The 27,512-nt window shown below is 54.7% G+C and overlaps 9 protein-coding genes across 9 annotated transcripts; 4 read left to right on the forward strand and 5 right to left on the reverse strand.

Annotated features, from left to right (window-relative positions):
* Window positions 1-240: 240 nt before the first annotated feature.
* On the reverse strand, window positions 241-4,557 carry BGZ61DRAFT_339576 (Pex12 amino terminal region-domain-containing protein; the record flags this gene model as incomplete). Its single annotated transcript, XM_046239240.1, has 7 exons — window positions 241-976; window positions 1,033-1,509; window positions 1,571-1,683; window positions 1,739-2,181; window positions 2,229-2,443; window positions 2,503-2,563; window positions 3,357-4,557. The coding sequence occupies 7 exons, from the start codon at window positions 4,555-4,557 to the stop codon at window positions 241-243; spliced, it is 3,246 nt and encodes a 1,081-aa protein (XP_046110748.1).
* Window positions 4,558-5,294: 737 nt separating this feature from the next.
* On the forward strand, window positions 5,295-8,288 carry BGZ61DRAFT_489774 (uncharacterized protein; the record flags this gene model as incomplete). The annotated part of the gene is made up of 7 exons (XM_046250253.1): window positions 5,295-5,429; window positions 5,488-5,865; window positions 6,322-6,642; window positions 6,771-7,357; window positions 7,485-7,702; window positions 7,772-7,928; window positions 8,000-8,288. 7 exons carry the CDS (start codon window positions 5,295-5,297, stop codon window positions 8,286-8,288), a joined length of 2,085 nt encoding a protein of 694 aa, XP_046110749.1.
* Window positions 8,289-8,721: 433 nt separating this feature from the next.
* On the reverse strand, window positions 8,722-11,811 carry BGZ61DRAFT_341724 (fungal-specific transcription factor domain-containing protein; the record flags this gene model as incomplete). The annotated part of the gene is made up of 3 exons (XM_046239443.1): window positions 8,722-10,624; window positions 10,678-11,526; window positions 11,585-11,811. 3 exons carry the CDS (start codon window positions 11,809-11,811, stop codon window positions 8,722-8,724), a joined length of 2,979 nt encoding a protein of 992 aa, XP_046110750.1.
* A 409-nt stretch (window positions 11,812-12,220) lies between these two features.
* BGZ61DRAFT_553636 (uncharacterized protein) lies at window positions 12,221-13,081 on the reverse strand (the record flags this gene model as incomplete). Its single annotated transcript, XM_046255550.1, has 2 exons — window positions 12,221-12,780; window positions 12,871-13,081. Coding segments are annotated over 2 exons (552 nt in total), but the record flags the coding sequence as incomplete, so codon positions are not given.
* A 4,822-nt stretch (window positions 13,082-17,903) lies between these two features.
* Window positions 17,904-18,952, reverse strand: BGZ61DRAFT_89482 (uncharacterized protein). Its single transcript, XM_046257191.1, has one exon. The coding sequence runs from the start codon at window positions 18,763-18,765 to the stop codon at window positions 18,139-18,141; it is 627 nt and encodes a 208-aa protein (XP_046110752.1). The 5' UTR covers window positions 18,766-18,952; the 3' UTR covers window positions 17,904-18,138.
* A 187-nt stretch (window positions 18,953-19,139) lies between these two features.
* Window positions 19,140-19,774, forward strand: BGZ61DRAFT_472340 (uncharacterized protein; the record flags this gene model as incomplete). The annotated part of the gene is made up of 2 exons (XM_046248326.1): window positions 19,140-19,340; window positions 19,457-19,774. 2 exons carry the CDS (start codon window positions 19,140-19,142, stop codon window positions 19,772-19,774), a joined length of 519 nt encoding a protein of 172 aa, XP_046110753.1.
* Window positions 19,775-21,100: 1,326 nt separating this feature from the next.
* Window positions 21,101-22,813, forward strand: BGZ61DRAFT_340517 (uncharacterized protein; the record flags this gene model as incomplete). Its single annotated transcript, XM_046239316.1, has 3 exons — window positions 21,101-21,283; window positions 21,337-22,565; window positions 22,621-22,813. The coding sequence occupies 3 exons, from the start codon at window positions 21,101-21,103 to the stop codon at window positions 22,811-22,813; spliced, it is 1,605 nt and encodes a 534-aa protein (XP_046110754.1).
* A 576-nt stretch (window positions 22,814-23,389) lies between these two features.
* BGZ61DRAFT_526975 (heat shock protein DNAj) lies at window positions 23,390-24,145 on the reverse strand (the record flags this gene model as incomplete). The annotated part of the gene is made up of 3 exons (XM_046253039.1): window positions 23,390-23,921; window positions 23,973-24,016; window positions 24,071-24,145. The coding sequence occupies 3 exons, from the start codon at window positions 24,143-24,145 to the stop codon at window positions 23,390-23,392; spliced, it is 651 nt and encodes a 216-aa protein (XP_046110755.1).
* A 223-nt stretch (window positions 24,146-24,368) lies between these two features.
* On the forward strand, window positions 24,369-27,206 carry BGZ61DRAFT_583825 (P-loop containing nucleoside triphosphate hydrolase protein). Its single transcript, XM_046256337.1, has 2 exons — window positions 24,369-24,685; window positions 24,736-27,206. Exons 1-2 carry the CDS (start codon window positions 24,421-24,423, stop codon window positions 27,150-27,152), a joined length of 2,682 nt encoding a protein of 893 aa, XP_046110756.1. The 5' UTR covers window positions 24,369-24,420; the 3' UTR covers window positions 27,153-27,206.
* Window positions 27,207-27,512: the final 306 nt, after the last annotated feature.

A 27,512-nucleotide genomic window follows, 5' to 3' on the forward strand; every position in this document is an offset into this window, starting at 1 on the left:
ACATAAAAAGCAAGGCGTTCAGGCATTCGGCTAACTTAAACAATTCCAACACTCGCTATCCTGTAAAGATGGTATCCTGTCATCTAATAAATCCATCGCTGATGCTCATCCAAGGGTATCCAAACCTGTGCCAAATATCAATGTATCTATGCAGTCGTTCAATCTTCATCACACACAGGCTCCATCATTGCTTCTCGCATACAAGGTACAAGAGAAAGTGCCCACTTCTCCTTTCCCATCTTAAGCCAGTATGGCAAGCACCGCAACCACAACCGATGTCAGAGCGATGCTAGTCTTAGGCTCATTCCATCGACTCCCTGAAGTCGCCACCAGCGGGATGTCGTTAGCAGGCGTGGAAGCAGGCGTCCACTGGGAGGCGGTCTGGTTTGGGATCTTCTCCTGAAGAACACTCGGGAACGGCGCCGTGGGAGATCCAACCACGAAATGCTTCGCTGATGCTGCATTCTGCGTCACTGGTACTGTGACGGTTACCTCGTTCTGACCCTCAGGACCACATGCTTGGCATTGGACCACCTTGGTCTCCATCGGCACCGAGGGCTGCGAGTTACACCCACAGTCCGGCAACGTAGCGACGAACTGTTGCTCCATAAGCGAGGCCAGGTTTGTCGGGCACGGGATCGTGTAAGTGATGGTGGTCGTGATATCGACGAACTGCGTCCTGGTGGCGCCGGCGACGCTGACGACGGAGACAGTGACCGGAGGCCGCATCGGCGGCGGGACATCGGGCTCTGCGGCGCTGACATCGCCGTACACGGTGAGAAGATAGTTGCTCGGAGCGTTGCGGCGGTTGAACCAGCGGCGGGTCGTGCTGTTGCTTCCGCCTTTGGTGCCTGGGATGTCATCGGTGAGACCGCCGCAGAATTCGTCTTCGTTACCAGGACAGAGGTGGTCACAATCCGTCGCATCAGCGACTGCACGAGTGCCGGAGTCGAGACTATCGGCGCAATAGCACTTTCTTTTCAACTGGTTAGCACAAACATCCTCGAGATTGGGATGCGGAGGGCTCCTTACCCTTCAAAGACGCCAGCATAGGTGATACCATTGCATGACTTGACACACAACTCCAGTGTCATCTCATTGTCTTCTTCAGTCAGATCAAACGTGGTGAAGCCGGAGGTTGAGCCGAAGCAGCCCAGGTACGAGTAAGAGCCGATCCGGTCTGGGTTGGAAGCTGAGGCGATGCTGATAGAGGTGCCGGTAGAGGTGCTAGAAGAGGTGCTTGAGGCGATGCTTGAGGGGAACCTGGAAGAGCTGCGAGAGGGCGTGGCGGAGGGCTCGTTGCCGGGTGTGCTGATGGTGAAGTCACCATCCTCGGAAGTCGTAGTCGTAGGCTCAGCCGCTGGTGTTGTCATGGCTGTACCGTTGTTGGGCATGGGCGTGGGCGTCGCTGTGGGCTCTCCGCCGATCCCGAAACCGCCGCCGTCGTCGATGGTGAAGCTGTTGTCGCTCGGGAATTGGTAGACATCGATATACTTGACCTCCCAGTACCTAAGATTGGGTCAACATCTGGGCATGGTTTATGTGATTGGCTTTCCATGAGTTGACTTACACGTTCTCAAAGGCCTCGGGGTTGTCAGCCACGTATTGGTCGCAAGTGGGAGCCTTGTCAGTGCATGTCTTAAAGTCCTTCCAGGTCGAACCGGCATAGTCGCCGCAGAAGTTCTGTATCCGTGTTAGCTCCTCATTCAGTGGTCCGTGGCTTATAGTAAGTACTCACGATGTTGAGGACAAGGTTCATGTTGTTGTAATACTCGTTGACGTCGCAATCAGCACCTCCAAAGACGGCTTGCGGAAGACCCCATCCCGAAGGATCTGGCACCTTGGCGTCGATGTCTTCAGGGATAGAGCCTCGGGGGAAGTGCCATACGCTGAGGAACTCATTGTTCCACTGCACCGCGTACACACCGCCGCCAACAGCGTTGAAGCCATCGCCATAAGAGGAGGTGTCGCTGGCCGGAGGGTTGTATCCACAGCCGACGTTGTTGTCTCCAATGGCGCAGTCTAGGTTACGACGTTCGCCAGTGAATCGACCTGCGTCGGAGGGGCTCAAAAAGCAGCCGTCGGCTGTATGGCCGGACATGATGTTGGTGTAGGCGAGGTTGGCACCCTCGATGATGTCCAACTCGCCGCCTTCGGGCCAGTCAGAACCGAAAGCCCAAACTATAATCATCAGTCCTATATTCTAAAGTGATGGATGGTGGACTTACATGCTGGCCAGACACCACATTGTGAGGGCGGCATGTGAAGGAAGTCTGCAATGAAAAGGCCTTTCTCGTAAGACTCCTTGCTCTCTATCCGGATGCTAGGCCGTCCCTCATCAAGATCATATTTGTTCGTGCTGTCGACGCCAAGCCTGACTACGTTTGTGTCGGGGTCGACGGAGTATAGTCCTTTGCCCAAGGCATCTTCTTGATTCTGATAGCTGTGGTGGATGTTAGTTTGAGCACAGAACACACCAGCCCTTTTGTTGAGGCCTCTTACGCAACAAATCCCTTGGAGGGGTCTGGATAGTTGATCCAGTTGAAGCCTGAGAGCAAGGACTCTCCAGCGTATGAGTTAACTAACTCGTACGCCATTGTAGATCGGGGAAGTAGTAGGATGAAGACTAGGAGCGGATGCTAGTCAAGAGGATCCTTAGAAGGTAGTGATGGATGGAATAATTGATCTAGCAGGACCACGACGTCCTTTTTATCTTCCCAGCCTTCCCTCCAGCTCATGGGACTGACCACCAGAAATTCCATCAAGGAGGCCGGGGCTGGCCAACATACGTCGTCAAGGTTGACCAAAGACTAGGTGGGAGTCGAGACACCACGGGGTCCTAAAGGCGTTCCAGTGACAAGAAGCCTACAAGAGGAAGAATGCAATGGGAATATCGCCCATTGTCAGTCTATTTTGCGCGTCATGGCTATCCTCTCTCTTTGTTCTTCATTCCATACATGACCATTAACCTACAAGACAATGAGGCTCCACCTGAAACCAGAGGCCCGCATTCGTTGACGTGATGATCCTAGACATATACTGACCGGCTGAACCGATAGCGCCTAGACGCCAGCCAGCCAGCTGCTGCGCAAGACAAGGGCGCACTTGAATTCCTGTCGAAGGCGGCCAATACCAACATAGCCAGGCTCTCAGCCTCCCCGAACATGCCAGCTCCGCAGCGAAACATGAAGACTCCAGATATTGAAAACCAAACGCTCACGCCATGCCCAATACGCCTTTTCCCGCCTCTTTGCCGCGCCAGTATAACGTGCGGCGACTCTATACCATTATGCGCCTGAGACCTTCGGTTCCACCAAGGACGCGTCTTCCCGTGACTGCGCATCTCCCTTGACCACTCTCCCACTTGCCAGCGTGGTCTTCCATAAAGGTTTCTTGCTTCGGGTGCATGCCTTCAATCCATTTATGGATACACGAATAGCAATAAACGACGCCGGTCTGACAGGCCGTCGGCGTGACGATGTCATCCTGACAAATCGGGCACAATGAAGAATCGCTCGGGAAGGGGACTGTGAAAATGGGCAACAACGAGGGTGTCGCAATAGGCGCATCCTGAGGTGACGGTACATGTTCTCCGTCATTAGCCTCCTCGTTCGCCTTGCTCTTCTTCTTCTCGGCCCGTCCTTTCCGGTTCAGGCCGGCTATCACGGGAGGTGGAAGATCGATGCTCTCAGTCGCCCTTCGAGACAACTGCTTCGCAAAGTCTGACTGATACCACCACTCTAGGAACTTCAACGCAAAGATGCTAGTCGGCAGCAAGATGGACAAGCTGGACAGCAATCGTGGCCCGAGTTCTCGGGGTGATAGGAACGACCCACGGCTAGGCCTATGGCCCTGCTCTGGCGGTTGGGACAAGAGATCAATGGCTCTGTAATCTTCCCCATTCATCCTACGTATCCGGGTTCCTATAAGCCACATCAAGGGGCTATGGAACTTGCTACCGTCGAAGAGGTAGGCCAGGTTGAAGGCGAGCATGGCAAAGTAGTAGCCAGCATTAACGCTCGGGTAAATGTTCCGCAGGAACCATCGGTAGTAGTGTAGGAACCGGTCGCGGAGAGTAGGATTATCGGGCATGCGGGTGTAGGCAGCACCAAGGAGGGCGCGAGGCGCATTCACATCGTAGCTCTCGTCAAGCTTCCGCTTGAGATATGGGATCCCAACGAGCACGAGCAGGTTCTTCCACACGTCCTTGGTGGACAGTTTAAGGGTGTCGCGGACGAGGCTGGGGGCCGACATGGTGGCTCGGGGGATCTCGGCGTGGAGGCCCTTTTCGCGTTTGAGCCCGTAGAAGTTCTCGGTGAAGGAGCCGCCGCGGGTTCGCAGGTAATGGCGCTCAACGAGCAACATGGCGCCGGCGTAGAGCTCATCGAAGGAGTTGAGGATTCGCAGGAGGTATCGGGGGTGGCGATGGGTGGCGACGGTGAGGAGGTAGCGGAGCGTGGGCGGGAGGAGGGCGTTGAGTTGCTGCTCGGAGAGAACTTCGAAGAGCGAGGGCTTCTGCTCGTCGAAGGTGCCCCGGAGGGCTGTGACGAACTCCATTGCTGAAGGAGGGGGAGGAGGAGGGTGCGAATATTACGCAGCGAAGTAAAGCAACGGATTAGGAGAACGCGCGTGGGTCTGTAGCGTGGTGACGAAGGTAAGAAATGAAGAGCAAAGACGAAGATGGCCGTTGCTGATAGCAGCGCATGAGATGGTGGATTCGTCCTGAAATGGGTCCCACTCGTCACCCCAGATTTCGGAGCGCACATCGGAACAGGCCCGGTCCTTCAGGGACAGGTACTTAGGTCCCTACCGAATTACCGCGCAGCGGCCACTTCAGGGAGCTAAGCTACCTAACTTAACCATTACCGCGGTCATAGTTGATCGATAGCGGGGATCACGCCTGTGATGTTCCCCATTGCCTCGGCATTTTACGCCGACCTACCGCGGTGCTGCAAACGGGGCAATGCCATTATTATTTCCATTCAAATCGTCCAGGGGTTCAGACCAGTCGCTTTTGTGCTACCATACCGTTATGTAGCTGGACCTTGTCCCTTTTCCCTCCAGATCCCTCTCCCTATCAACATCCAGTCTCACGCTCGTCGCGTTGATGGTCGCTTAGCCAATCTCGACTCCCCAAGCTGGTAACTGATCATTTCCCGATTCAGTAACTACTGACGACACACACCCGCGCATCGGCCAGAGCATCAAGCCCAAGCTCATTTTGATAAAGAAGTTCCCAACATCATCATCAATCTTCGTACCGCACCTTGGCGCATTTTTAAACGGACTCCATCATGGCGGACTCCTGGGAAGCGGCTGATGCCGCATCGGCGGCGGAGCGCGAGATTCTTTTGAACGGGACGCCAGATGAAAAGATCAACACCTGGCTCAAGCTCACGAAGAATGATCAGGGCCGTCTCAAGGCCGGGGTAAGTTCACGCACTCTGCTGTTCATGAGTATTGCGTCCATTGACACACGAGTCGCAGGAGTGGATGCGCTCACTGATTCCCAACCTCAAGCTCGTATCCACCAACCCAACGGGGCCTCATCCGTCTTGCACCTTCGCGTATACCGTGCAGCCAGAGAACTGTAACCGGCTCGACAACCTGCACGGCGGGTGCGCGGCCACGCTGTTTGACTTCTCCACCACGCTACCGCTGGCTCTTGTCAACCGCCCAGGTTTCTGGGAGTTTATGGGCGTCAGTCGGACGCTTAACGTCACCTACATGCGCCCTGTGCCTGTGGGTGAGGAGGTATTGCTGGAATGCGAGATTGTCCAGGTGGGCAGGAAGCTGGCGACACTGCGGGGCGTCATGAGGAGGAGGAGCGACAACGCCTTGCTTGCAGTTTGCGAGCACGGGAAGGTTAATATTGATGCGACCCTCAAATTATAGATGAGTGGTTGTTTGTTTTGCTCCTTGGTGTTGCGGTTTGCATACTGGGTACCTAATGAAACTCCTCCTATCATCAACTCCAAGATACTCAACCCTCGAGGGTACTTTGCATGTGAACAAAACCTAAAACAATGAGATATAAATCATTTACATTGAGCCAATACGCCAAAGTACACCATCCCATGTATCACGCCTCGAAACACAAGCTGGTAGCACTACACCGCGCGAACAATCCGGGGTAATCGTGTCTAGGGTAAGCATTGTGGAGCCAAGCCCCACCATGATCTGAAGCTGATACGCAAGTGGGATGGGCCTCCGTTAAATCCGACGTCGGGTTCGTTACACAAGGCCTATCATGACTGGCCATATATATTCCATCCCGCCAGCCTCGTTCTCCCTTCCCCTCGCTTCTCCTTCACCGCATAGCGGATGGCTGCAGACACTATGCTCCTCATCAACCTCCCCGCCGAGGTGCTTCAGCTGATCCTCCAGTGGCTCGACCCCGCTGACATCATCCTCATCCTGCCCCAAGCTCCGGGCCTTCGCCAAAAGCAACAAGGCGCTGTGCCGTGCCGTCTACCTGAAACACTTGGTATGAAGCGATATTGTATTCGCAACCCCAACATTAAATGTGCGATTAACAACCTGCAGGACACGCCACAGGATCTGGACTTGGACTGGTGTACTGAGATCCATGACCTGGTCCGTCTCGAAGCGATATGCCGTCGCAGCGACGCCGCCGACAAGGTGAGACTACAGATTGCAACGCCAGCCTTTTTGCCATCCCTTTTTGCCATACCTTTTAACACCGAATCCCTTCCGGCCTCCATCTTGCTGAGTCCATCCAGAAACATGAGATCGACTTTGTCTATGAGGTCGTCAACCGTCTCCTCAGCCACGCTTCGGCTAGTCTCGAGACCCCCCCAGGCGTCAGGTCCCATGCCACCTCCATAAACGTCTTGTACCTGAACCAGATTCTCGGCGATAAATCCAACTTAGAGGCCTTCCTCCAGCGGTCTTTCTTGTTCGAGCGTGTGCGCAACGAGCTCCACCATCCCATCCGTGCCAGCGGCGCAGGCTCGTCCAAGGCGCTTCTCCATCAGCGAAGCGCAAAGTTGCACTGTCTGTATGGCAAACCCATTCTTAGCCTCGGATCTACGAGAGCCTCTCGCACCTATCCATATGCTTGCTCCAAGGTGTATGATCTGCGTCAGTATACCGAGCGTACCCACTGGGGCCCGTTCCTCGACGATGGATCCGACCGCGTCGACTGGGAGAAGGTAGAGGCCATTCTTATCGTGCTCGCGAAGAATATTGGAACCAGACGCTTCGTTTCCGACCTGTTCAGGGAAGTTTGGGACAGCCCCTTCTCCGGCTCCTGGCCGGGAAGCTACCTGGGACAACCCAGTCCTGCACTCACATCCCTTGAGAGCAGAGACCCATACGATGTCACCGGCACATGGTACCGCGTCCGTCCCCATCTCTTTATATTGCCCCCAACACATGGACACTGGATCTCACAAAGAATAACAAGCTAACGTTTCAAGGTCTCAGATCGTCTGTTTCCTTGATTACAATGACTTCTTTAGCTACAACTTCCCCGCTGAGGACCTCATCGGGCGAGACACTCCACGCCCTGCCCTTGATGTTGGCGAGGCCACCCGTATCCTCCAGATGAACCTCAAAATCCACAAAATCGAGCCTCCCGGGCCCGATGATGGACAGGACCTGCCGGTGGTGCATTTCAAGGGCGTTACACGCTCACTTGACGACTCGTTTGACGGCAACGGCAACTCCCAAATGCGAGGTAAGCCTCCTCCCTTCCGCCTTGCCCTGCGTTGCACTAAAGAAGAATTTGCCTGAACTAACGTGGAAGGGTGGCACACTATAGGTACCGTTCGATTGACCAGAGAGGGCGAAGTGCGCTGGACAACTTTCTCCATCTTCAACGGTCAGGAGCGCTGGCGTAGCGAGGGCATCCAGGTCGGCGGAGTTCGGTCCGCCCGCGGCGTCGTGGGCAACTGGTTCGACAGGTTTGTTTCCCACCCCACTCAAATTGACAACTAATATTCTCATTCCCCATTACTTACCCTCCTCTTTACAGAGACTATGACGCCCACGGCCCCGCCGGCCCAACTGCGTTCTGGAAGGGCCCTACGCGGGACAGGGCCCTACCCCAGGACGACATGCTACCGAATGACTTCTTCGTTCCCTACGCCATACTCCTCCATGTGGATGGTGAAGACGAGGATGATGATGATGAATATGGAGACGACGAGGATGATCCGGAGGAGGATGTCCAGCGATTTACCGTTACAGTCGATAATCGGCCTCAGGTGCTGGAAGCGGAACCCAGCCATTTATATGCGACGGCGCAAGCTCATGATGACTGATAGGGCTGGTGCTGAATTATATCCCCTACTACGTGCTACGAATTCCATCATATTGTTTAATTACATACATACTGGCGTTATATTTGGTTCTGGGAGACCGGTAGCTATTGACATGAATGGACCACGGTCTCACATTGGAAGAAGAGTCGAAAAACTTGAGTGAAGAGGGCGAAGCCCACCTTATTTCGATCCTTTGGTGCTCCTTCAATGGTCAAGGAGTTGCGAAAACATGTTAAAACGCGCTGTCGTCAAAGACATTGGGGTATTCTAAAGTACAAAGAGCAATCAATCATCTGAAGCCTCCCACCCCATATGAACCACATTGTATCGTGCCATCAAACATCCGTCATCCTTGGATCGTTTACATCCCAAATCCTCCAGCGCCTGGTCTCCTGCGCTCTTCCTTCATTTTCATTTCTTCACCGTGATTGCATCAGTGGATTGTACCGCCCGAGTTGAGGACAATGCAATTGTTCAGGAGGGTTGAAGCTTCATGCAAGAGCTCCCACCGGGTAGTTTCAAACGTGTCCTTCAGGATCATCAAGAGCGCCGTGTTCCCATTAATGCCCGTCTTTCCTTGCAAGTTTCCAGGGTTCTCAATGGTGCCGAATCGGACGAAGTACTCCCTCATGTATTGAAGCTTTTCTTGTCGAGTAGTGGGAATTGGGGCACTCGGACAGGGCCCCTCTAGGGCGAAGCCATAACACCATACAACTAGGGCTGCAAAGTAAAGAACCCATGGGCGATTGAGGAGGACATCGTCACGAGCGTCGTATGGCTCATCCAGGTGGTACCCTCCCGCATGCGCTGGTGTCACTTGGTCAGGTGCGAGGACTGAGCATAGAAACTTGAGAGCATAGAACGTTGCGTCTCTGGCCCTGGCGGAATGTGCCCAGTGATCCTTGATTCGCCTTTGAGCGCTGCCAAACTCCTGTGGGCCGATGGCTCGACCAAGAAGACGCTTTGCTCGGGCAAACATCTGGCAGTCGACAATGTCAGCATGCATAGCCATGTGCGCCAGATGATGCAAAACTGTGCGGCTCTCAAAGACAACATTGAACTCGGTCTTTTTCATGATGTTGTCTTGGTATGGGTCGGTCGAAGGTTCGTACTGTTCTAGCGACTTGTCAAAGTCTGCCTTCCAGGTGTCATATGCTCGTGTCAGAGTGGCACGCCATCTGTCACGGCCTCCAAGGGCTTGGATGATTCCTCCGCCCAGGACATTGACCTGGAGGTCTCGTTGGTGCATATGCCACGAGACACTCAGGAGTCCTGCCATTAGAACAGTTCTTCCAAAGGAGTTTGTTCGCACATCTTGGTTACTCAAGGTTCGCTTGAGACCTTCCAAGAATGACATCGGTTTGATACCGTTTGACATCAAATTTGATTCAATCCTCCAAACTTCCGCACTGCTACCTGCCCGCCACATCGCATCATCGCAAGGCAAGGGCAGTCTCATCTCATGAGCGACCATGACAGCTGAATGCCCAAACATGGTGGCATGGATCGAGTCAATTACGAAGGCTGCAAAGGCCGCACGCCGCGTGGCTTCGTTGGTCACCCAATGTTCCCACCACTTCTCCGCAGTCGGGGCGAGACTTGATGTTGAGGACTGGCGGGATCCGTTGGAGCTATCCCTTGGATTTGGTGGTGACTCCAAAGCAGACTTGCCGATCAAGGAACGGCCACGGCGCATCAGTGTAATGGTTGTTGCATGGTGGATATGAGCCCGTTCGTGCAGCTCTCTCGACGAGTACATCTTCTCGTACAGCTCCAGAAGAATGAGAGCTTGGAAAACCCAGAGTTTGGCTGGGGGCCGGAAGTTTAGGTCCATGAATATATCCCACCGTAGGTGCCAGGCAAGGAAGTTGGATAGCTGAGCACCAGCCTTTGTAACCTTGTGTCCGTGAGTTCGGTCCAGACAGGCACCTCCAATTGCCATCATGGACAACAACAGCAAGTTTGGTGTTCTGTCGGGAGAAAATGTCGGCTTGTGAAGAATTGGCATCTGGTCGCTAAAGTGATACCAGTATGAGCCAATATAAGCCTGCATCATCCTCTTGCTCAGCATATGGTCGCCGTTGGCGCGGTCACCTTCCAGGATACCATCCCACTGGCGATCAACGGGTGCATGCTTGTTGTCGTGGAAGCGCTCCTTGATGAAATCGAATAGTTCCTGACTCTTTTCCTCGGAAATCGTGGCCTCTGGAACTTGCTGCTCCAAGAGATTGTTGACCGCCATCACCGTCTGCGGAGCTGTTGGGAAGTATCCTAGTGGAGCACCATCGCCACTCAATAGTGACATGTTGAACTGGCTGTTTTGCAAGTCTCCGTAACTGAAACTAGTTAGCCGAATGGCGAGGTGACGCAAATGAGGGCGAATACTAACTTTGAGTACCCAGGCGGTATCACGGGAGTCATGTTTGACGGACCAGGTGAGTTGAACAGGTAAGCCATAAAATCCTCCGGCATTCCGACATATGGGGACTTATTAAGATCCCCATCACCACCGAACACGGGAACAGTTCCAGGTATTGACATCTGATCCAACATCATCAGCTCACCAGCCTGAGTAGTCCCAGGCTCCGAGTATTCGGCAGCGGTAGTGGCGCCATAGGGCTGTCCAGTTTCATGCGACGTCTGGTTCTGGCCATTAGAGAACTGCGACGGAGGTAGGTTCATTGGCATCACATTCTGTTGCGAGACAAAGCTACTGGACTGAGGCATGTTGTTCTGCGATTTTGGGAAGCCTTGCGGGTTGGCGATGGGCGACATAACACCGAAGGGTGTAGCATTGGTCGGCATGGACTGGCGTTGCGATACCGAAGGCGAGTGCGGCTGGGAAAGTTGTGGTGGTCGATTATCGTAGCCCTGGTTCTGTGCTCCATAGGTGTCCATTCCATTCGAAAGACCCCCGTTTGTAAATATGCCCTGAGGGGTTGTCAAGGGAGAGTAAGGCCCCCCAGAGGGATCTTGCTGAGCCTGATATTGCATATGGGACGATCGGGGTTTGGAATAATCCATCGAGTTTCGGTTGAATTCTGGGGAGTTGGGGCCCGGGGCCAGAACTGGGGCGATATGTCCAGCCATAGAGTCCCTTTGATTAAGCTGGGATCCCTTGGCGGCGTGACGGTCCATGTGGCGCTTCAACAAATCTCCCCGAACAAATGTTCGGGTGCAGTTAGGGAAGTTGCAGTGGTATGTTTGCTTCGAGTTGTGATTGAGCTGATGGCGATACCTGGGCGATGTTAGTGCAAGTTGTTCGCATGGGAGCCATGAGCCAGCGCAAGACATACAGATGCTCTGCCCTAGAGTAACTCTTCCCACAGCCTTCGGACGAACACTCAAATCGCTTGTCGAGGCCTTTGCGACTCCGTCGCCTTTTCCTTGCGGGACCGGGACCATCTGAGTTGGATGAGGCCCCGTTGGGGCCGTCGTTGACGTCTTCTGCCTTTGCATCCTGGTCGCCGCCGTCATTTTCGGGCGAGCGACTTCGTCGACGACCTCGATCGTGGGGTTGCATGTTGTCGAGGTTCTGTACCGTGCCCATTGCGCCTGAGCTTACCGGGGAGATCGGGAGGATGGGTTTGAGGTCGCTTGGTTGCGTAGCTAGTATAGAGGCCATGGCCTGATGTTTCGAGGTTCCGAGTCGAGGGATAGATTAGGTGCAAAGTAGATGGCGATGGGCGAAGGCTCGAGATTCGCTGAAGACTGGCCGACGAGTCTCCTCCACGTACAGGGAAGGAAGGTTTTGTCGATAGGCGAGGTAGGCAATTAGAAACTGCTTCTTGGCTGAGCAGCGTTGAAACGGCGAAGGCACCTGCGGAATCGCGGGGTTGCCGAGGGGCCGCAAATGTGGGACAAGGTGGTAGATTGGATCAGCCCTTAAAGACTAATTAGAAGTCGCGCCAGACGCATGGCAGGCAGGGCGACCGGCTCGTCGAGGGGGGCCGGACGGAAAGATCGAGTGAAGGTCGCGACGGGAAGATCGACGGGCGACAACAAGAAAAGAGAGGATCACGCTGATTAGGAGCTGGCTACTTAATGTCAGTGGAGGACGAGAGGGTGGTCGCGTGTTTTTGCGGGTAAAATGCTATGTGAAGTGGATCAAGGGACGTCAAGCGGCCTTGGGGGAAACCGGGTTGTGGGACCTAGACTGGGGGAGGGCGAGACGGTGCGGAGGCAGCGTTTAGTAATGGAAGTGGTGATTCGCTACACTGGGTTTTGTTAGGGACGCCATGGTCGGGTTGGAGCCGAGTTGCGAGGCGCTGGCGAGGATTGAAAATGGCTTGCGTCTTGTTTGTCTGGCCTTCGAGTTCCGGGATGGCTGGGCCAGGCGGATTGCGGAGACGCCATGGGTGATGGGGATTGGTAGGTGGAAGATCCTGGATTGACCCCGAGAAAATGCGCGCGGAGCAGGTCGAACGAGGCATGTCGAGCTTTGAGCCTCGGGGCCTCGGAGAGGTACAGGAAATGGAGGCCCGGTGTAAAGCTGCTGTATCCGTGCTCGCAGCTAACCAGCTACCTAGCCAGCGGCTCACAGTTGGCCAGCGCGCATGTCTAAAGTCATGGATCGATGTACCTTGGCACGGCGGGCAGCGGGCGTTGGATTTTGGCGTCCCCGGCAACAGCGGACGGAGCCGCGGTGGAGTCTGGAAGCAGGACGATGGCGACGTAGGAGGGATGGCGCGAGTAAGGCGAGTTGGCGACTGGAAGTGTCGTGGAGGAAGAGAGAAGAAAGGGGAGACGAAAAATGAAGCACAGCAGAAGAGGACAAAGAAGATGGGGGCGCATACTGTACCTCGGGCTCAAAAGCGCATTGTTGGCGCACAAGGCGCAAAGGCGACGCGGCTTGGGACAACGGGAGAACGGGAGAACGGGAGTGGGCGAGGATGGCGACAATGAGACGAAGAAAACCGACAAGTGACGGCTCACACGCGGTTGTTGAGACTTGGGACTCGAGACTCAGATCGGATCGACTGGATGATAGGTAGTAGAAGAAAAAAGACCAGTTGAACAAGCCCACGCAAGGTACGAGAATCGCAGGCAACAAGCAAGCACTTGATGGTTCCCAGGCAGAGGTTCTGGGGAAGTGGGAGCAGTGTGGACGCGGGTAGGGTGGGGGGTATTTGGGGGGCCTTTGATCTTTATGGCAAGGACCTTGACCCTCGACCCTCGCCCAGAAAAAACCTCCATCCTCGATCCATCGCAAATCAACCAGCGACAGTACTCGCAGCAGCAGCCATCCAATCCACCCAGACAGAGACACACCCAGGCGACGTCCCATCCCGTTTACGACGCAGTACCTGCTCCGGGACGTCGACACTAGCCCGCTGACACGGTACTCGCGCCTGTTCGGCGTGGTACGTACGGTCTACTGTGCCAGCAGCGAGCCAGCCAGCTCTGCGCGGAGACCCTCTACATCGACACTCCCTCCCACCCTTTGCCACTGAGCCCACTCCTCCCTCCTCGGCTCCCACATCATCACCTAGAGACACACACGCCTTGCCCCGTCCTTCAGTCCACCAGTCCACCTCAAGCTGCAGGCCTGCAACTCAAGCCTCCACCTCCGCTCCTAGCGCCGCCTCGTTTCCAGTCCCCGTCGCGACCCCATCCTCCTTGGGCCATTCGCGAGGGGGCAGCCTCTAGGCCCTGGCCCCATCCATGTCTGCGCCGCCGTGCCCTGATGTGCAGCTCGCTGCATCAGGACCAACACAGTAGTGAGGGTGCAAGGGGTGCAACCGGCCAGCACCGCCAGCTCTCGTTAGCAGAGACCGGGGGCTACCGCTGGGCCAGGGGAGAGACAGAACAGAGTGGAGGAGTGGAGGGGGAGCTCGATTAATTGGGGCCGAGAATCCATGATCCATGGCTCCTCATGGACGTCCCATCATGGCTGACGATTTAATATGGCTCGACGCCTGAGCGCTGCCCACGGTTATCCCCATGCACCCTGCATGAGCCAGCTCGGTCTGCCAGGGGAGCCCCGAAGTCGCGCACTTTGTCGACAATCACGCTGGACCTGTATCCGTAATACTCTTGGTCCTGCTGGTGGCTGGAGGCCTGGCATGTTCTTCATGAGACACTTGGAAGAACGGCACAGCGCCTTGCTGGAGTTCACACTCCCCGTGTCCCTTTGTCGTCCTTGCTTCCTCCCGCCGCCATTCCCAGAATGCAAGCATCGCCGAGCGGGTATATTGTGTCCGGGCAGACGAACTTTGACATGCACACGGGCCACTTCAAGATGACCATGTCCTGTCCTACCTTAGTTGCCTTGCCTTGCCGCCAGCGCCGGGCTTTCCTGATGCGTTCCTAGCAGCGGCCCGCTCTAGGCTCTTCCATCAACATCTCGTTGTGTGTGGCATGAGCAGTGGCGTGCCCTCCGTTTAGGTCTACTCCCGGATCATCGGAGTGGGGACGGTCACGGCATCTACACGCGGAGTACAACCCGGTACCTAACACGACAACACGGGGGGCAACTTTACGATGCATCCGCTGCTTGCAGGTGCGCTCTGGCATGGGATAGACGCCTACGTCCATCGGTAATCTGGTACTTTGTCGCGTGCTGAAGAACTGGAGGAGTATCCTTGAACCGAATATGGTACGTACCTACTTAACTGCGACCATCCACCCTCATTCTCGAGGTGAGACAGCCTCACCTGAGCGGTTTGCCATGCGGGATGAAGCTGGGGCAGAAGGGGGCACCGTCGCACGCCAACGTCTCCGGAATTTTACCAAAGTGACGCCTTCACCTTTATTAACACTTGCTCTTCCATGCAAGTGAGAGACTGACGCCCCGTGGCTTGAATCCTGGTTCCTGGGGCTTGGGCGAGTCGAGACTGTCGGTAATGGGATCCTGGGACATGCTGCCGAAGAAGATGGCTTTGCTAAGCCGTTAGTCGTCCCGCCCCCATATTTGACCTAGGCTTAAAAAGTGTCTACGTGCAGACTGCTCAAATTGACTTTTATGAACTGGAGGATGTTGTTGGTGCGATAGGCCTCCTTGTCTACGTGTCTCCGCGGCGTGTGTCGAAGCCGAGCCTCGTTGAGCCATGCATGCACCGAGTTCCTGCTGCGTCCAACGTCCCGATGTTGATCAACTCGGGGTAGCGTGTGGGACTGCCTAAATTGGCTTAAGACGGGCCAGGTCAGCAAGCCGTGTCCTGTTTCCTGGAGCCAGGATAGTGGCCATACCAGGTCGGCAACCTCAGATCAGCACTTGGCTCTTATTGCACCGCAAAGCCGCATCCAACCGACAAACTCACCACAACACCTTGGTGAACGATTTAATGCGCAAACAATAGTTGGAGATGCTGGCTAACCCGCTCATGGCTCAGAATAAGAGCAGATCCCAATCAACTTCCGCTCCTCACCAAACCCTATGCAATACATACCGAGGACGGACGGCTGATACATCTCTTGAGACATCCCCAGAACTATTGAGAGAGGCGGTTGCACAGGCTGTTGAGCACGCTACTGCAAGAGGCCTAGTGCGGTAGTGACTGGGATGAGGTCCAGGGAAGCATTGGGGGACTGCCGCCCAACCAGCGACCAGGGTGCGCCATTTTCTCCAACGCCCGACGCCGCCTGCTGAGACCCTGTGGCATGGTTGAAGAAAAGAGGTAGCGACAGGGTGTGGAGGGTGGTACTTTTGCTGTGTGTCTTGGAGAAAAAGCGCTGGAACCTGGGGCATGGGTTGAAATCCTGCTCGGGCTCTTCCATTTTGGCCGGTAGGTGAAAGTATACTCTCAGGCATGATGGCTGAGACGAGCCGTGTCGGAGTTGAATGGGCTGTTGTCACTTGGGCTTCATTGTGAGGCGGCACGCCGTAACAAAACCTCCATCTGGACAACTAGTCGAGGTAGCCTCTGGTTAGTGGCGCTTCGCGTGGTGATGAGCCAACCCCAAGCGGTGGTGAAGGGGGAGGGTTGGGTCGGGTGCCATCGTCGCGGGATTGGCGACTGTCTCCCGCGCCCAGCACCCAAGCGACTCGGCCGGCTGAGTGGCCACCCCAGATTCTGATCGTGCTCCACAGCGGCTGACATCTGCGTTAGATGAGGTGCGCGCTGAGACAGGGCCGCGTCTTTCGCGCCTCCAATTATTGGCATTACCTTGCACAAGCCCTGATTTGTTGGTACGGATTGGTAATGGCTTGTTTCCAACTGTCGCTTATCTGCTGGGGGTTTGTTGGTGTTACACAGATAGCGAGTGCCTTGGTTGGATTTGGCACATGGAAATGGTTGTCTCCACGTAATGGAGTGACTCTTGGTATGTCTTGGATTGCGATGCGAGACTGATGCAGAGTACCGATGCCATTCTGGGGTATCGACATGTTCCCCCTTACGTACTACTGTGTACATCAACTAAGCTTACTTCCCCCGGGGCGTTTGATCTTGTCTACTACGCACGTAGTAGTACTTGTATTGGCCCCCCATGCGCCATCATTAACCATCATCATCCATGCACTGGCCACCCCCGGGAGTTGACAACATATCCCAATCAGGTGGCACATATCCCGGTGAGACCCGTGACATGAAGAGTCCGCGGCGGAACCCCTTGAAAAGGCGATGCTCCTCAGTGGCCTGCATGGACCGACATGAGGGCAAGGAAACCCTCCTTCCTTCCCAGGCTTTACTGAAAGCCTCACCGTGGGGCGGAATTACAACGACACTCCGAACGTCCTGACCCAATGATCCAAGACCGAGCCAACATCATGATCATGATGTCGTGGACGGCCGAACCATGTGCCCAGTGAGTGTAGATCTAGCGGGAATAGCGCAGTCGTCTCTGGAAATTCTATGGCTTCAGGCAATCCACTAGTCTCTTTGCTGCCCCTCGGTCACTTAGTGTAACATCCATAGAGGTCCATGCATTGTTGTAGATGGCAGCCTCGCAATTACCGAAGGAGGATTAGGAAGGCCGTCGGGTGGTGGTACACCCCCATGGTCCCAGGAAATCGCGAGCCCCGGCAGGTGATCATCCCACAGCCCCATGATTTGCTGAGACGACCGCTCGCAGAAGCAATTCCTAGAGCCACGCTTGCCTGAGCGGATGCGCCTAGATGAGAAGGGATATGCGCCACTGGGATTGCCCTTGCGAGTTCGGCCCAAAAAGGGGTGAGCAAATTTTTTTTTCTCACATCTGGTGATGCACATCACTCGAAGGCGAATCGCCGGCGGCGATGATCAACTAAGGGGGAGTGCTTTGTTGGCAATCTTGAGGCTTTCAGCTTTCGGGTTTGGCGATGGCGTCTGAAGCGGTCATCCGGTTGACCCACCTCCGGCAACGGAGCGTGGGGAGATCGTGGGGGTTTCTTAGAGGTCCACATAAAGTGAGTGATGCAAGAGTGACGATGGAAATAGATGAGCATCGTCGTAGCAGAGATGCGAGCGATGGAGAGATGCATGGCTTTGTCATCCCTGCCTATTGCCGGCCGCTGTTATTACTTTGTACAGGGCACAAGGATTACAAAGGTTAGTTGCAAGTGTGTATTACATTAGCTGCGAGCGTTAGGCCCATTTAGGTAAGGCTTTAGTACCTAAATAAACAGGTTAAAGAAGTGAGAAAATATGTATAGAGACTTTACCCGCTTTTCGAGGGCTAGACTACCTGGATTAACGTATTTCCGGAGGTACCTCTCAGCCAATTGAAGAAGAGAGTACATCTGCTTAATCTGGCGAATAGGATTGCTAGAATAAGGCCGTGTGGATTCTGCTAATGCACACGTACTGTTAACCTTTTTAATCCTTGTGGCCTGTACTTCGTGCCGCCTCGTACTCTTTGCCCTGTATGACCCTGGGCTCGTTCTTTGACCCTTGATGAGCCATGACCCTTGAGCGAGTGACCAAGGCAACTAATGCATGCAAGCGACACCCATTAGGAGCTTTCCTTTTCGATGGCTCGCGAGCTCCCCACGCGGTGAGTGACAGTACGATGATGACGATGGTCTCCCGAGGTTTTTATGCACCGTGGCCGTTTTGCTATTTCCCTTCGATACTTGACGGTGATGCGCGATAAAAAGCAACCCTGCTTGCTCTTTCAGCTCGTGTGTCGTCTTGCCGCAAAAGCAGAAAAGTGGCTGGCAGTTTCTTTCCGAGAGCGACAGGCACCCGCACGCGGCCTGCAGAGGAAGACGCCTTCCCACGTTGCCCACATGGCGAACTTCCACCGCAGATGATCTTCTTCTTCCTTTCTCTCTTCTTGCGTCCCCCTCTCTCTGCTGGTGTTTGGTCCCGGGTCCCGTGACCGCCATGCGAGGGGCTCCCGGATGGGGCTTGGGCTGCCGGACCTCAAACGCGCCAGACGAGATGGCATTCCCACATCGGGACCACTTTTGGAGCCGCCGAGTCGTGCTCTCCAGCCAAAAAAGAACTGTCTTTGATGGCTTTCCCGCTGTCACGGCTTGCCCGACAGGTTGAACCGTGGTGCGGGAGACGCCTCTGGCGTTGTTCTGATTGCATTCCCCTGAAGACTGGCTCATAAAGGTTGATGCGGCGTGCTGCGCAGCGCAGAACGGCGGCCCCACCTCTCATGCGCTGAGCAGGTGGTCACTTGGTGCCGTCACCGCAGCAAGTGACAGGTGACGTTGGAGCGCAGCGCACTCTTTCCAGTGTCTCTCTCAGCACTCAGCAAGCGCGCGCGCCCGTCCTCCACCACCCGACCCAAATTTACCGTCCCTCCCATGCCCATGTCGACAAACTCCTCCTGCTCCTCTTGCTCCTCCCACAGTCGATTCACCCCTAAATCATGTAACGAGCGTTTGCCCGCGCCTCTCCCAGACGACTTTCGCCCCGAATCCCATCTCAGCAATTCCTACCACCTCCTAACCTCCCTGTTCACCCGCTCCTATCCGCCATGCCGCCCGCAAAGTCCTCCCGCAACCACGACGACTCCAAGTCGGACGCTCCTCATTCCAAGGAGAAGAATGGCAACGGCCACACCTCAACCAAGATGCGCCGCGGCGCCAGTCAGAACAGCCACTCTCATCTTCGCGAAGTCACCAACGCTGCTGCCGTTGTCCCGGCGCCGCCTCCTGCTGAGCCGACGCCTCCCAGTGTTCGTCACCCCTCTCTCCTTCAATCCTTCCCGCCTGTCTCACGGCCCCTCAACGGACCATCGCCGCGTTCGCCCCACGTGTTTGGAAGCCCAAGACGCTGACTCTACCATCACAGCTGCAATGGTCCTCATTCGAACGAGACGTCCTTCATGCCTACCGCCGCGAGCACCACCTGACCACCCCGACCTCCTTCTCGAACCCTTACAGACAATGGATCCTGTCGCAGCCCAGCGGCATCGGCCTCCACTCGCCCACAATGGTCCGACGGCGACAAGCCCGGCGCCAGAGCAAAGACCATCTTGCTCTCGCGGTGCGGAAACACTTCAACGGCCTGGGCGTTCAGGAGAATGATGTGATTGTGGACTTCATCTACAAGATCCGTCATGATCCCAAGCGTGACTCAAAGAGTTCCAGAATCACGAAGGCGCAATAAACACGGCGCATACAAGGGAATAAGGGAATAACATATTGGATGGAGTTTTGGGGTTAATATGGCGTTTGGGCATTGCTGTTCAAGGAACGATCAGCCAGGCCGGGACAGGCATTTTTACAGCAATCACACACTCACGGCATAGACGAGTCATTATACGGTTTCGAATTCCAATATACCATTGCTGAGCAGAGGAATAACCTCTTTACTTATTTTTGCTCTTCACCTATCCGTTGTCCCCCGGCCGTGACATACGATGTGACTGGAAAAGCACCCACGCGCTGGTCCTCGTATTATCTTGGCCACAACGCATTTTGACATCCTGTAGACAATTTATTTTTCAACCTACGTGCAAAGCTGCCTCCCATGGTACTAACAACCATCTCCGTTAAACCTAGTGTCCCCGAAATCAGTGCGGACGAGTCCGGTGCGAGCATTTGTAATTCCCGATGCTGTGACTACACCTTTGCAGTGGTATCCCGCAACTGAGACAAACACTTTCTCTGATTCCGTTCACAGGGCCAATACCACTGCGAGTACTCCACTCCACTTCAGTTCTGGATTGGGACAGGGGGCAATATGATGCAACCTTGCAGAAACATTGCGGGTGGTTGGAGGGGCAGAGTCAGACCACCTCAGCGTGACTTGCTCCTTCGAGAGCCGATTGTAGATGTTTCACTGAGGGTTGAATGGGTATGAGTGTAGACCTCCGAAATCTCTCGCAAGCAAAACAAGATTTCCCGAACTCTAAGCCAATCCCAATTTCTCTCTCTCAAAAACCAATTCTTTTCGATATGTCCATGGTTAGACTTTGTTTGTCAACCATTCATCGAGATTTGAGCTCATCTCGGTTTTTGGCGGTGTTTCGGGGTACTTTCGGCATAAGCCACAGTACAGCTTTACGAGGCCTGGATCATGGCCATAGGGAATACTGAGATCTTGACTAAACCCTTCATGTGATCATACACCATCACGACGAGCCTCTACGGCATTGACGAAGTAATTAAATTGGTCGGCATCGCGGCTGATAAGATAAGCTAGTGCTTCGGCTTTGCATCGGCATCTTGAGCCGTTCCTGATTTCTCAGCCGCCAGCCAATGGGCGGCCAGCTAAAGCGGGTGGCAGGAGACGGATTGCCGGCGTCGGCCTATGACGACGTTTGATGTCTGAGGCACCAACTCCTCGGCTTAAGCCCGGCTGGAAAAGTTGGGATAAGTCTCGGAACTTCTAAGAATTTCTAAGTAACCACGGGGAGCTAAGTCGCCGGGGTTACCTATCTTTGCAATTTTTTGTTTCTGCTCTAGGACAGATGAATCACTCCAGTTCAAAATGAATTCCAGCGTCTTGTCGAAGGCCGCGGCCCCCGCCCGGGTCCTGGCGCAGAGTCATTTCTGCGGCTCCAAAATCAAATGCTTAAGCAAAGGAGCTCAGCTCCATACCGTGGCGTTGCGTCTCGGCTCCCGGGACCGACCGAGGTTGAGGGCAGATGCTAGAGCCCCTCCTTCAAAACGAGTGAGTAAATACCTCGAATGTAATGTTGAATCACTATCTGATTGTGTGAATAGCTCTTCCATGCTACGAATTCTGTCTCCCAGAAAGACCCTTACCAAGCCCTCGGAGTCACCAAAAGCGCATCGGCTGCCGACATTAAGAAGGCATACTATGGCCTGGCCAAAAAATACCATCCCGATACGAACAAGGACGACAGTGCGAAGGAGCGTTTCGCCGACATCCAGTCAGCCTATGAGATATTGTCCGACCCTAAGAAGCGGGAGCAGTTTGACCAATTTGGAGCCGCTGGCTTTGATCCTAGCGGAGGAGCTCCCGGCGGTGATCCATTTGGCGGTGGGGGTCATCCATTCTCCGGCTTCGGTGGTGGACAGGGAGGTTTCGGTGGTGGCTTCAACTTCGACGACATCTTCTCCGCCTTTGCGGGACAACAAGGCCCCTTTGGCGGTGGCCGCCGAGGTGCACGCAACCCTTATCAGCAGGAGGTTTTGGTCGGTGACAACATTGAGGTCCAAGCCAGTATCTCATTTATGGAAGCCGCCAAAGGTACTGCCACAACGATCAACATTACTCCCTTGACCACTTGCGGGACTTGTACAGGCCATGGTCTGAAGACGGGAACGAAGAGGAGTGCTTGCAAGGCTTGCAATGGCACCGGAACTCGTGTGCACTTCATGCAGGGTGGTTTCCAGATGGCGTCTACCTGCGGGACCTGCGGTGGCACCGGCTCAACCATCCCCAAGGGATCCGAGTGCCGAACCTGTTCAGGAAACGGCGTGGTTCGAGAGAGGAAGTCGATCACCGTCGACATCCCTGCCGGAATCGAAGATGGCATGCGTCTCAGGGTAGACGGAGCAGGCGATGCCCCCGCTACTGGACGCTCTGCCGATCCCAACGCCCGAGCCCAGAACGGAGATCTTTATGTCTTCGTTCGAGTCGCCAAGGACCCCAAGTTCCGCCGAGAAGGCTCGAACATCCTGTACACTGCGAACCTTCCTCTCACAACCGCCCTGTTGGGTGGCCAGGCCAGCATTCCCACCTTGGATGGGTCGGTTAATGTCAAAATTGCCACCGGCACCAACACTGGCGACAAGATGACTCTCACCGGCATGGGCATGAAGAAACTCGGCTCGCGGCGTGGTGGCAGTGGCGACTTGAAGGTGGAGTTCCGTGTGGCAATGCCCAAGTACCTCAGCGCAAACCAGAGGACCATCGTGGAGATGCTTGCGGACGAAATGGGAGATAAGACGGCGAAACGTGTCATGAATGTCTCTTCAGCTGCAAAGTAAGCTCTTCAAAATCAATGAAGATGATGACGAAGCAGGCTGACTGTCAAATAGCGCTCAAGCGGACCCTTCTGATCCCGAATCTCACAAGGATGAGGGCTTCCTGAAGTCGATGTGGCACACATTGACCAACAACCCTGCCCATCAGAAGCCCGAAGACGCCAATGAAGACACCACGTCCAAGAAGACTGACGAAAAGCCCAAGGAGGACCCGAAAAGCAAGTCCCCGGGATCGGGCTCGAGCTGATCGTTTCAACGGCCTGTATCATATGCATTGGAACCGACATACTAGAGGCGGACGGGGAGCGCATTGGCTGGTGTTCAAAAGGTTGATATTATTTGTAAGGCGTCTGTGGAGGGTTAAAGACTACCCGACTACTCATGTAGATCTGCCAGTGCTCGGATCTTGTACACTATTCCTGTAGCATAGAATGAGCGGGCTGAAAGCTCCAATGGAGGCCACTCTCCTCAAATCAGTTTGTATACCAAACGTGCGAGTGCTGAAAATCGGAACGCGGTGCATGGCAATACGTTGAGCTGGTGAGAAGGATTGGGAGCTACGACACATAGTCACAGGCACAAACACATCACCACTGGTCAGTGTACTTACCGGGCGCAGCCAAAGCGGTCCCCCGTATGATGGATAGAGGTTGATGGCCCGGCCATAGCTTCTTGTCTGCCTTAATTAGAGTCCAAACAGTTCATCGTCATTATTAAAACTCACTGACCATCCAGGGCATCGTGATGTTGAGCAGCGTCCTTGACCTCCAACCTTGCGTTGTCCTCTCAACACTAAAATCGGACCCCCGTCGGCTTCCATATTTCAACCAATAGGCTTGAGCTTCTTCTTCTTCTTCTTGTCGGATTCGCCCGACTTGCCCTTCTGAAATTGCCGCCAGCTGCTGATGCGCACGTCCCTGGTGGCTTCCCAGTCCTGCTCGTGTTGGCGCTTACGTTTGCGCTCGTCCGTCTCGGCGTCGACACGGCGCTGTTCGCGACCCTCCTCCTGCAGCTGAGCCTTCATCTGACGGCGGCGGCGGTGCTCGTTGTCGACGAGCACCTCGCGGGCCTTGTTGCGCCACATCTTTTTGAAGTCATCTGTCTTGAGTTCTTCACTGTCCACTGTCCACTTGTTCTCGCGCATCAACAGCATGCGCGCGTCGGCGATGGCCTCATCTAGCCGTTCGCGGTGCTTCTCGTCCATCAGCTCCGTCTGCGCCTTTTTCAACCGATCGAAGGCGTCGGGCGCCAGAGGGTTCTTGGTCTTGTCAGGATGGATGAGGAGTGACTTCTTGCGGTAGGCCATCTTGATGTCTGATTCGGGGACACCAGGCTGGAGATCTAGTACGGCATATCTGTGGCATAATTAGGCATGGAATGGGATGCAAGGCCAAGGCAAATCTTACGCATCAAGGCGAAATGCCTTTAGAATTCGGTCTATCTCAGCATCCTGGAGAAGGGTATCAGCATTGATCACGCATGGCTGTGCCGGTCGCAAACAAACCTTATCAAACTCCTTGGCTTCAGCCTCGAGCGCATCGAGCGCATCCTTATCCTCTTTTGTATCCTTGCTGGCCATATTGAGCTACCGGATGCTGTAGCTTCCAAGTGTATAGTAGGGAGGTATTCTGCGACGTCGAATCTGGTTGTTGAAAGATGGAGAATGGTGAAGGCATGTTCGTTAGCTCTGATGCGGGAGTCAAAAGCTTGGGTGGTCAAGCAGGATCCACCTGCCCCGCGGCGATAAGATAACGACTCTCGGACCCAGAAAAAAAATTGGCTGCGGTCAGTTTCGCGGCTCTCCCATCGCTAACAATTTGCCAACCACTCAATCTGATTGTCAAGGCAGTCACGATGCGTCAACATGGAGGCTCCCCAACTCCTTCGGAGGGCGAGGTCGATATTCTCGGCTCGATCTACCCCGGCGACGGCGATAATGCCGGCAACGACGGCCCCTCGGGCCTCGATCTCGACTTCGACGGTTTCTTGCACGGCCAGGAGCCAGGCAATGATGACGGCGACGAGGCTTTCATTGCTCTCCAGCAGGCGGCATCCTTCAGAAAAGCGACTAACCTGAAGGGAAGGACGGTGAAGAAGGGCGGAGGCTTCCAGGCAATGGGTACGGACTCTCCCATCGTCCATCAGAGGCTCAAAGCTAATCCATACAAGGTCTCAGCAGCCATCTTCTGAAGGCCATCGCGCGGAAAGGATTCTCGGTCCCGACCCCAATCCAGCGAAAAGCGATCCCTTTGATTCTTGACCGAAAAGATGTTGTCGGAATGGCGAGGACTGGTTCCGGAAAAACGGCTGCCTTCGTAATCCCGATGATCGAACGACTGCGCGCCCACAGCGCCCGGTTCGGAACACGAGCACTTATTCTCTCTCCCTCCCGAGAACTGGCGATCCAGACTTTGAAAGTTGTTAAGGAGTTTGGCCGCGGAACCGACTTAAAGTGCGTCTTGCTGGTTGGTGGTGATAGTCTGGAGGAGCAGTTTGGATACATGTCGGCCAACCCGGATATTGTCATCGCCACACCTGGTCGATTCCTTCATTTGAAGGTTGAGATGAATTTGGATCTTTCCTCAGTCAAGTATGTTGTGTTTGACGAGGCTGATCGACTGTTCGAAATGGGTTTCGCGGCGCAATTGACTGAGATTCTTCACGCCCTGCCTCCTTCTAGGCAGAGTTTGCTCTTCTCTGCAACGCTGCCCTCGTCCCTAGTTGAGTTTGCGCGTGCTGGTCTGCAAGATCCTAGCTTGGTGCGACTTGATGCAGAGACCAAGGTTTCTCCCGACCTAGAGAGCGCTTTCTTCTCCGTCAAGGGTGCTGAGAAGGAAGGGTCACTTTTGCATATCCTTCACGACGTTATCAAAATGCCAGTTGGGCAACCTGAGGAACCGCAAGACCAGGAAGGTTCAAAGAAGAGGAAACGAGGAGAGTCTACGGGTAGTAAACCAACCGAGCACTCCACCATTGTTTTTACAGCAACAAAGCATCACGTCGAGTACCTGGCGAACCTACTTATTGAGGCAGGCTTTGCCGTCTCATACGTCTATGGTTCTCTCGACCAGACCGCTCGACGAATCCAAGTTGAAGACTTCCGGAGGGGAAAGACGAACATTCTGGTGGTCACAGATGTTGCGGCACGAGGTATTGATATTCCCGTTCTTGCCAACGTGATCAACTTCGACTTCCCACCGCAGCCTAAGGTATTTGTCCATCGTGTCGGCCGAACAGCTCGTGCTGGACGACGGGGTTGGAGTTACAGTCTCGTGAGAGATACCGATGCACCCTATCTTCTGGACTTGCAACTTTTCTTGGGGAAGAAGCTGGTTGTTGGTCAGGAGAATCCATCGCCGTCATTTGCCGAAGATGTGGTTGTGGGAGCACTGAAGCGTGATTCTGTCGAGGGCCATGTGGAATGGTTTAACAAGACTCTTCGTGACAGTGATGATATTTCTGCTCTACGAGGAGTCGCTGTCAAAGCAGAGAAGCTCTACCTGAGGACGAGGAACTCGGCAGCAAGTCAGAGCGCGAAGCGTTCACGCGAGTTGGTGGCAACTCAAGGCTGGGTGCAACTCCACCCCTTGTTCGGGGAGGATGTCGATGGATTAGAGCAAGCGCGTACAGACATGTTGGCAAGAATCAGTGGATTCAGACCTTCAGAAACTATCTTTGAAGTCGGCCATGGAGATAGGTCGACAGCTGGAGCTGCTGAGGTCATGAAACAGTTGCGAAAGAGAATTACGCCTAGGAAGCAACAGAAAACCGAGGCTCGGGAGGAGGAGGATGAATTTGACGGCCTTGAAGGTTTGCCGTCTGGTACCAAGATGGATGTCGATTCTGACGAGGATGCGGATGAGGTCGACGGACAAGCGGACGAGTACGACTCGGACGACGGCTTGGAAGTGACTGTTAGCAACACGGGTAACTCCAAAAAGGGACAGACGAACTGGCGAGATTCGGAGATGTTCATGTCCTACACGCCTCGCACAGTCAACGCGGCCGAGGAGCGTGGCTACGGCGTCCACTCCGGCGGCGCAGGCTCAAGTTTTGTGGAAGCTGCCCGCGACGTGACAATGGATCTGACCAACGACGATACCGCCAAGGCCTTCGCCGACCCAACCCGCTCCAAGATGCGCTGGGACAAGAAGTCCAAGAAGTACGTCTCTCGCGACAACGACGAGGATGGCTCCAAGGGAGCCAAGATGATCCGCGGCGAGAGTGGTGTCAAGATCGCAGCCAGTTTCCAGAGCGGCCGCTTCGACAAGTGGAAGCGCGCCAACCGTATGGGCAAGCTGCCGCATGTCGGCGAGGCGGAACGCCCCGGCAACACGACCCAGCTGCCGACGGGTGTCCGCTACAAGCACAAGCAAGAGAAGGCACCCAAGGAGGCCGACAAGTACCGCGATGACTTCGAGGTCCGCAAGAAGCGCGTTTCCGAGGCGAGGGAGAACCGTGTTGGCCGCTTCCGCGACGGCATGGGCAGCAAGAAGGAGCTCAAGGGCGTCCACGACATCCGAAAAGCCAGAGAGGAGAAGGCGAAAAAAATGGCCAAGAATGCTCGACCGACGAAGAAGAGGTGAGACGAATATGGTATATAATGGTCATTATAGCGATACGAATGATTCAATGCGACCTAGCGCTGTCCCCCGTATATGTGACTGTCTATGGACTTGAGGCTCATGTTAGCGCGGCCAATGACCCCCACGCTTGAGGCACCATTTCAATGGTGAAGCGTCCATCTGTCCCAGTCCCTCGGGTCAGCTACGTCATCGTATTTTAAGCGGGTTATGTCCATTGATGCCTCGTCGTCCAGTTGCGAAATGCTGAAAAGGATGAACGACATGCAATCTCTGATTAAGCGGTCCATTACTGCTCTATGGCTTCAATGGCAAGCACGCCGAGTCAATTTGCAGGGGATCGACGTCATTCCTTACGAATTA

This window comes from Ilyonectria robusta (assembly GCF_021365365.1).
Source record: "Ilyonectria robusta strain PMI_751 chromosome Unknown BGZ61scaffold_2, whole genome shotgun sequence".
Lineage (NCBI taxonomy): Eukaryota > Fungi > Ascomycota > Sordariomycetes > Hypocreales > Nectriaceae > Ilyonectria > Ilyonectria robusta.

Excerpts from the sequence above, each read along its gene's own strand:
- BGZ61DRAFT_89482 (XM_046257191.1), bottom strand. The coding sequence starts at position 18,765 with ATGAGCCAGTCTTCAGGGGAATGCAATCAGAACAACGCCAGAGGCGTC.
- BGZ61DRAFT_583825 (XM_046256337.1), top strand. The coding sequence starts at position 24,421 with ATGCGTCAACATGGAGGCTCCCCAACTCCTTCGGAGGGCGAGGTCGAT. Across the intron at positions 24,686-24,735 it reads CGGAGGCTTCCAGGCAATGG|GTCTCAGCAGCCATCTTCTG; the intron begins GTACGGACTCTC and ends AATCCATACAAG.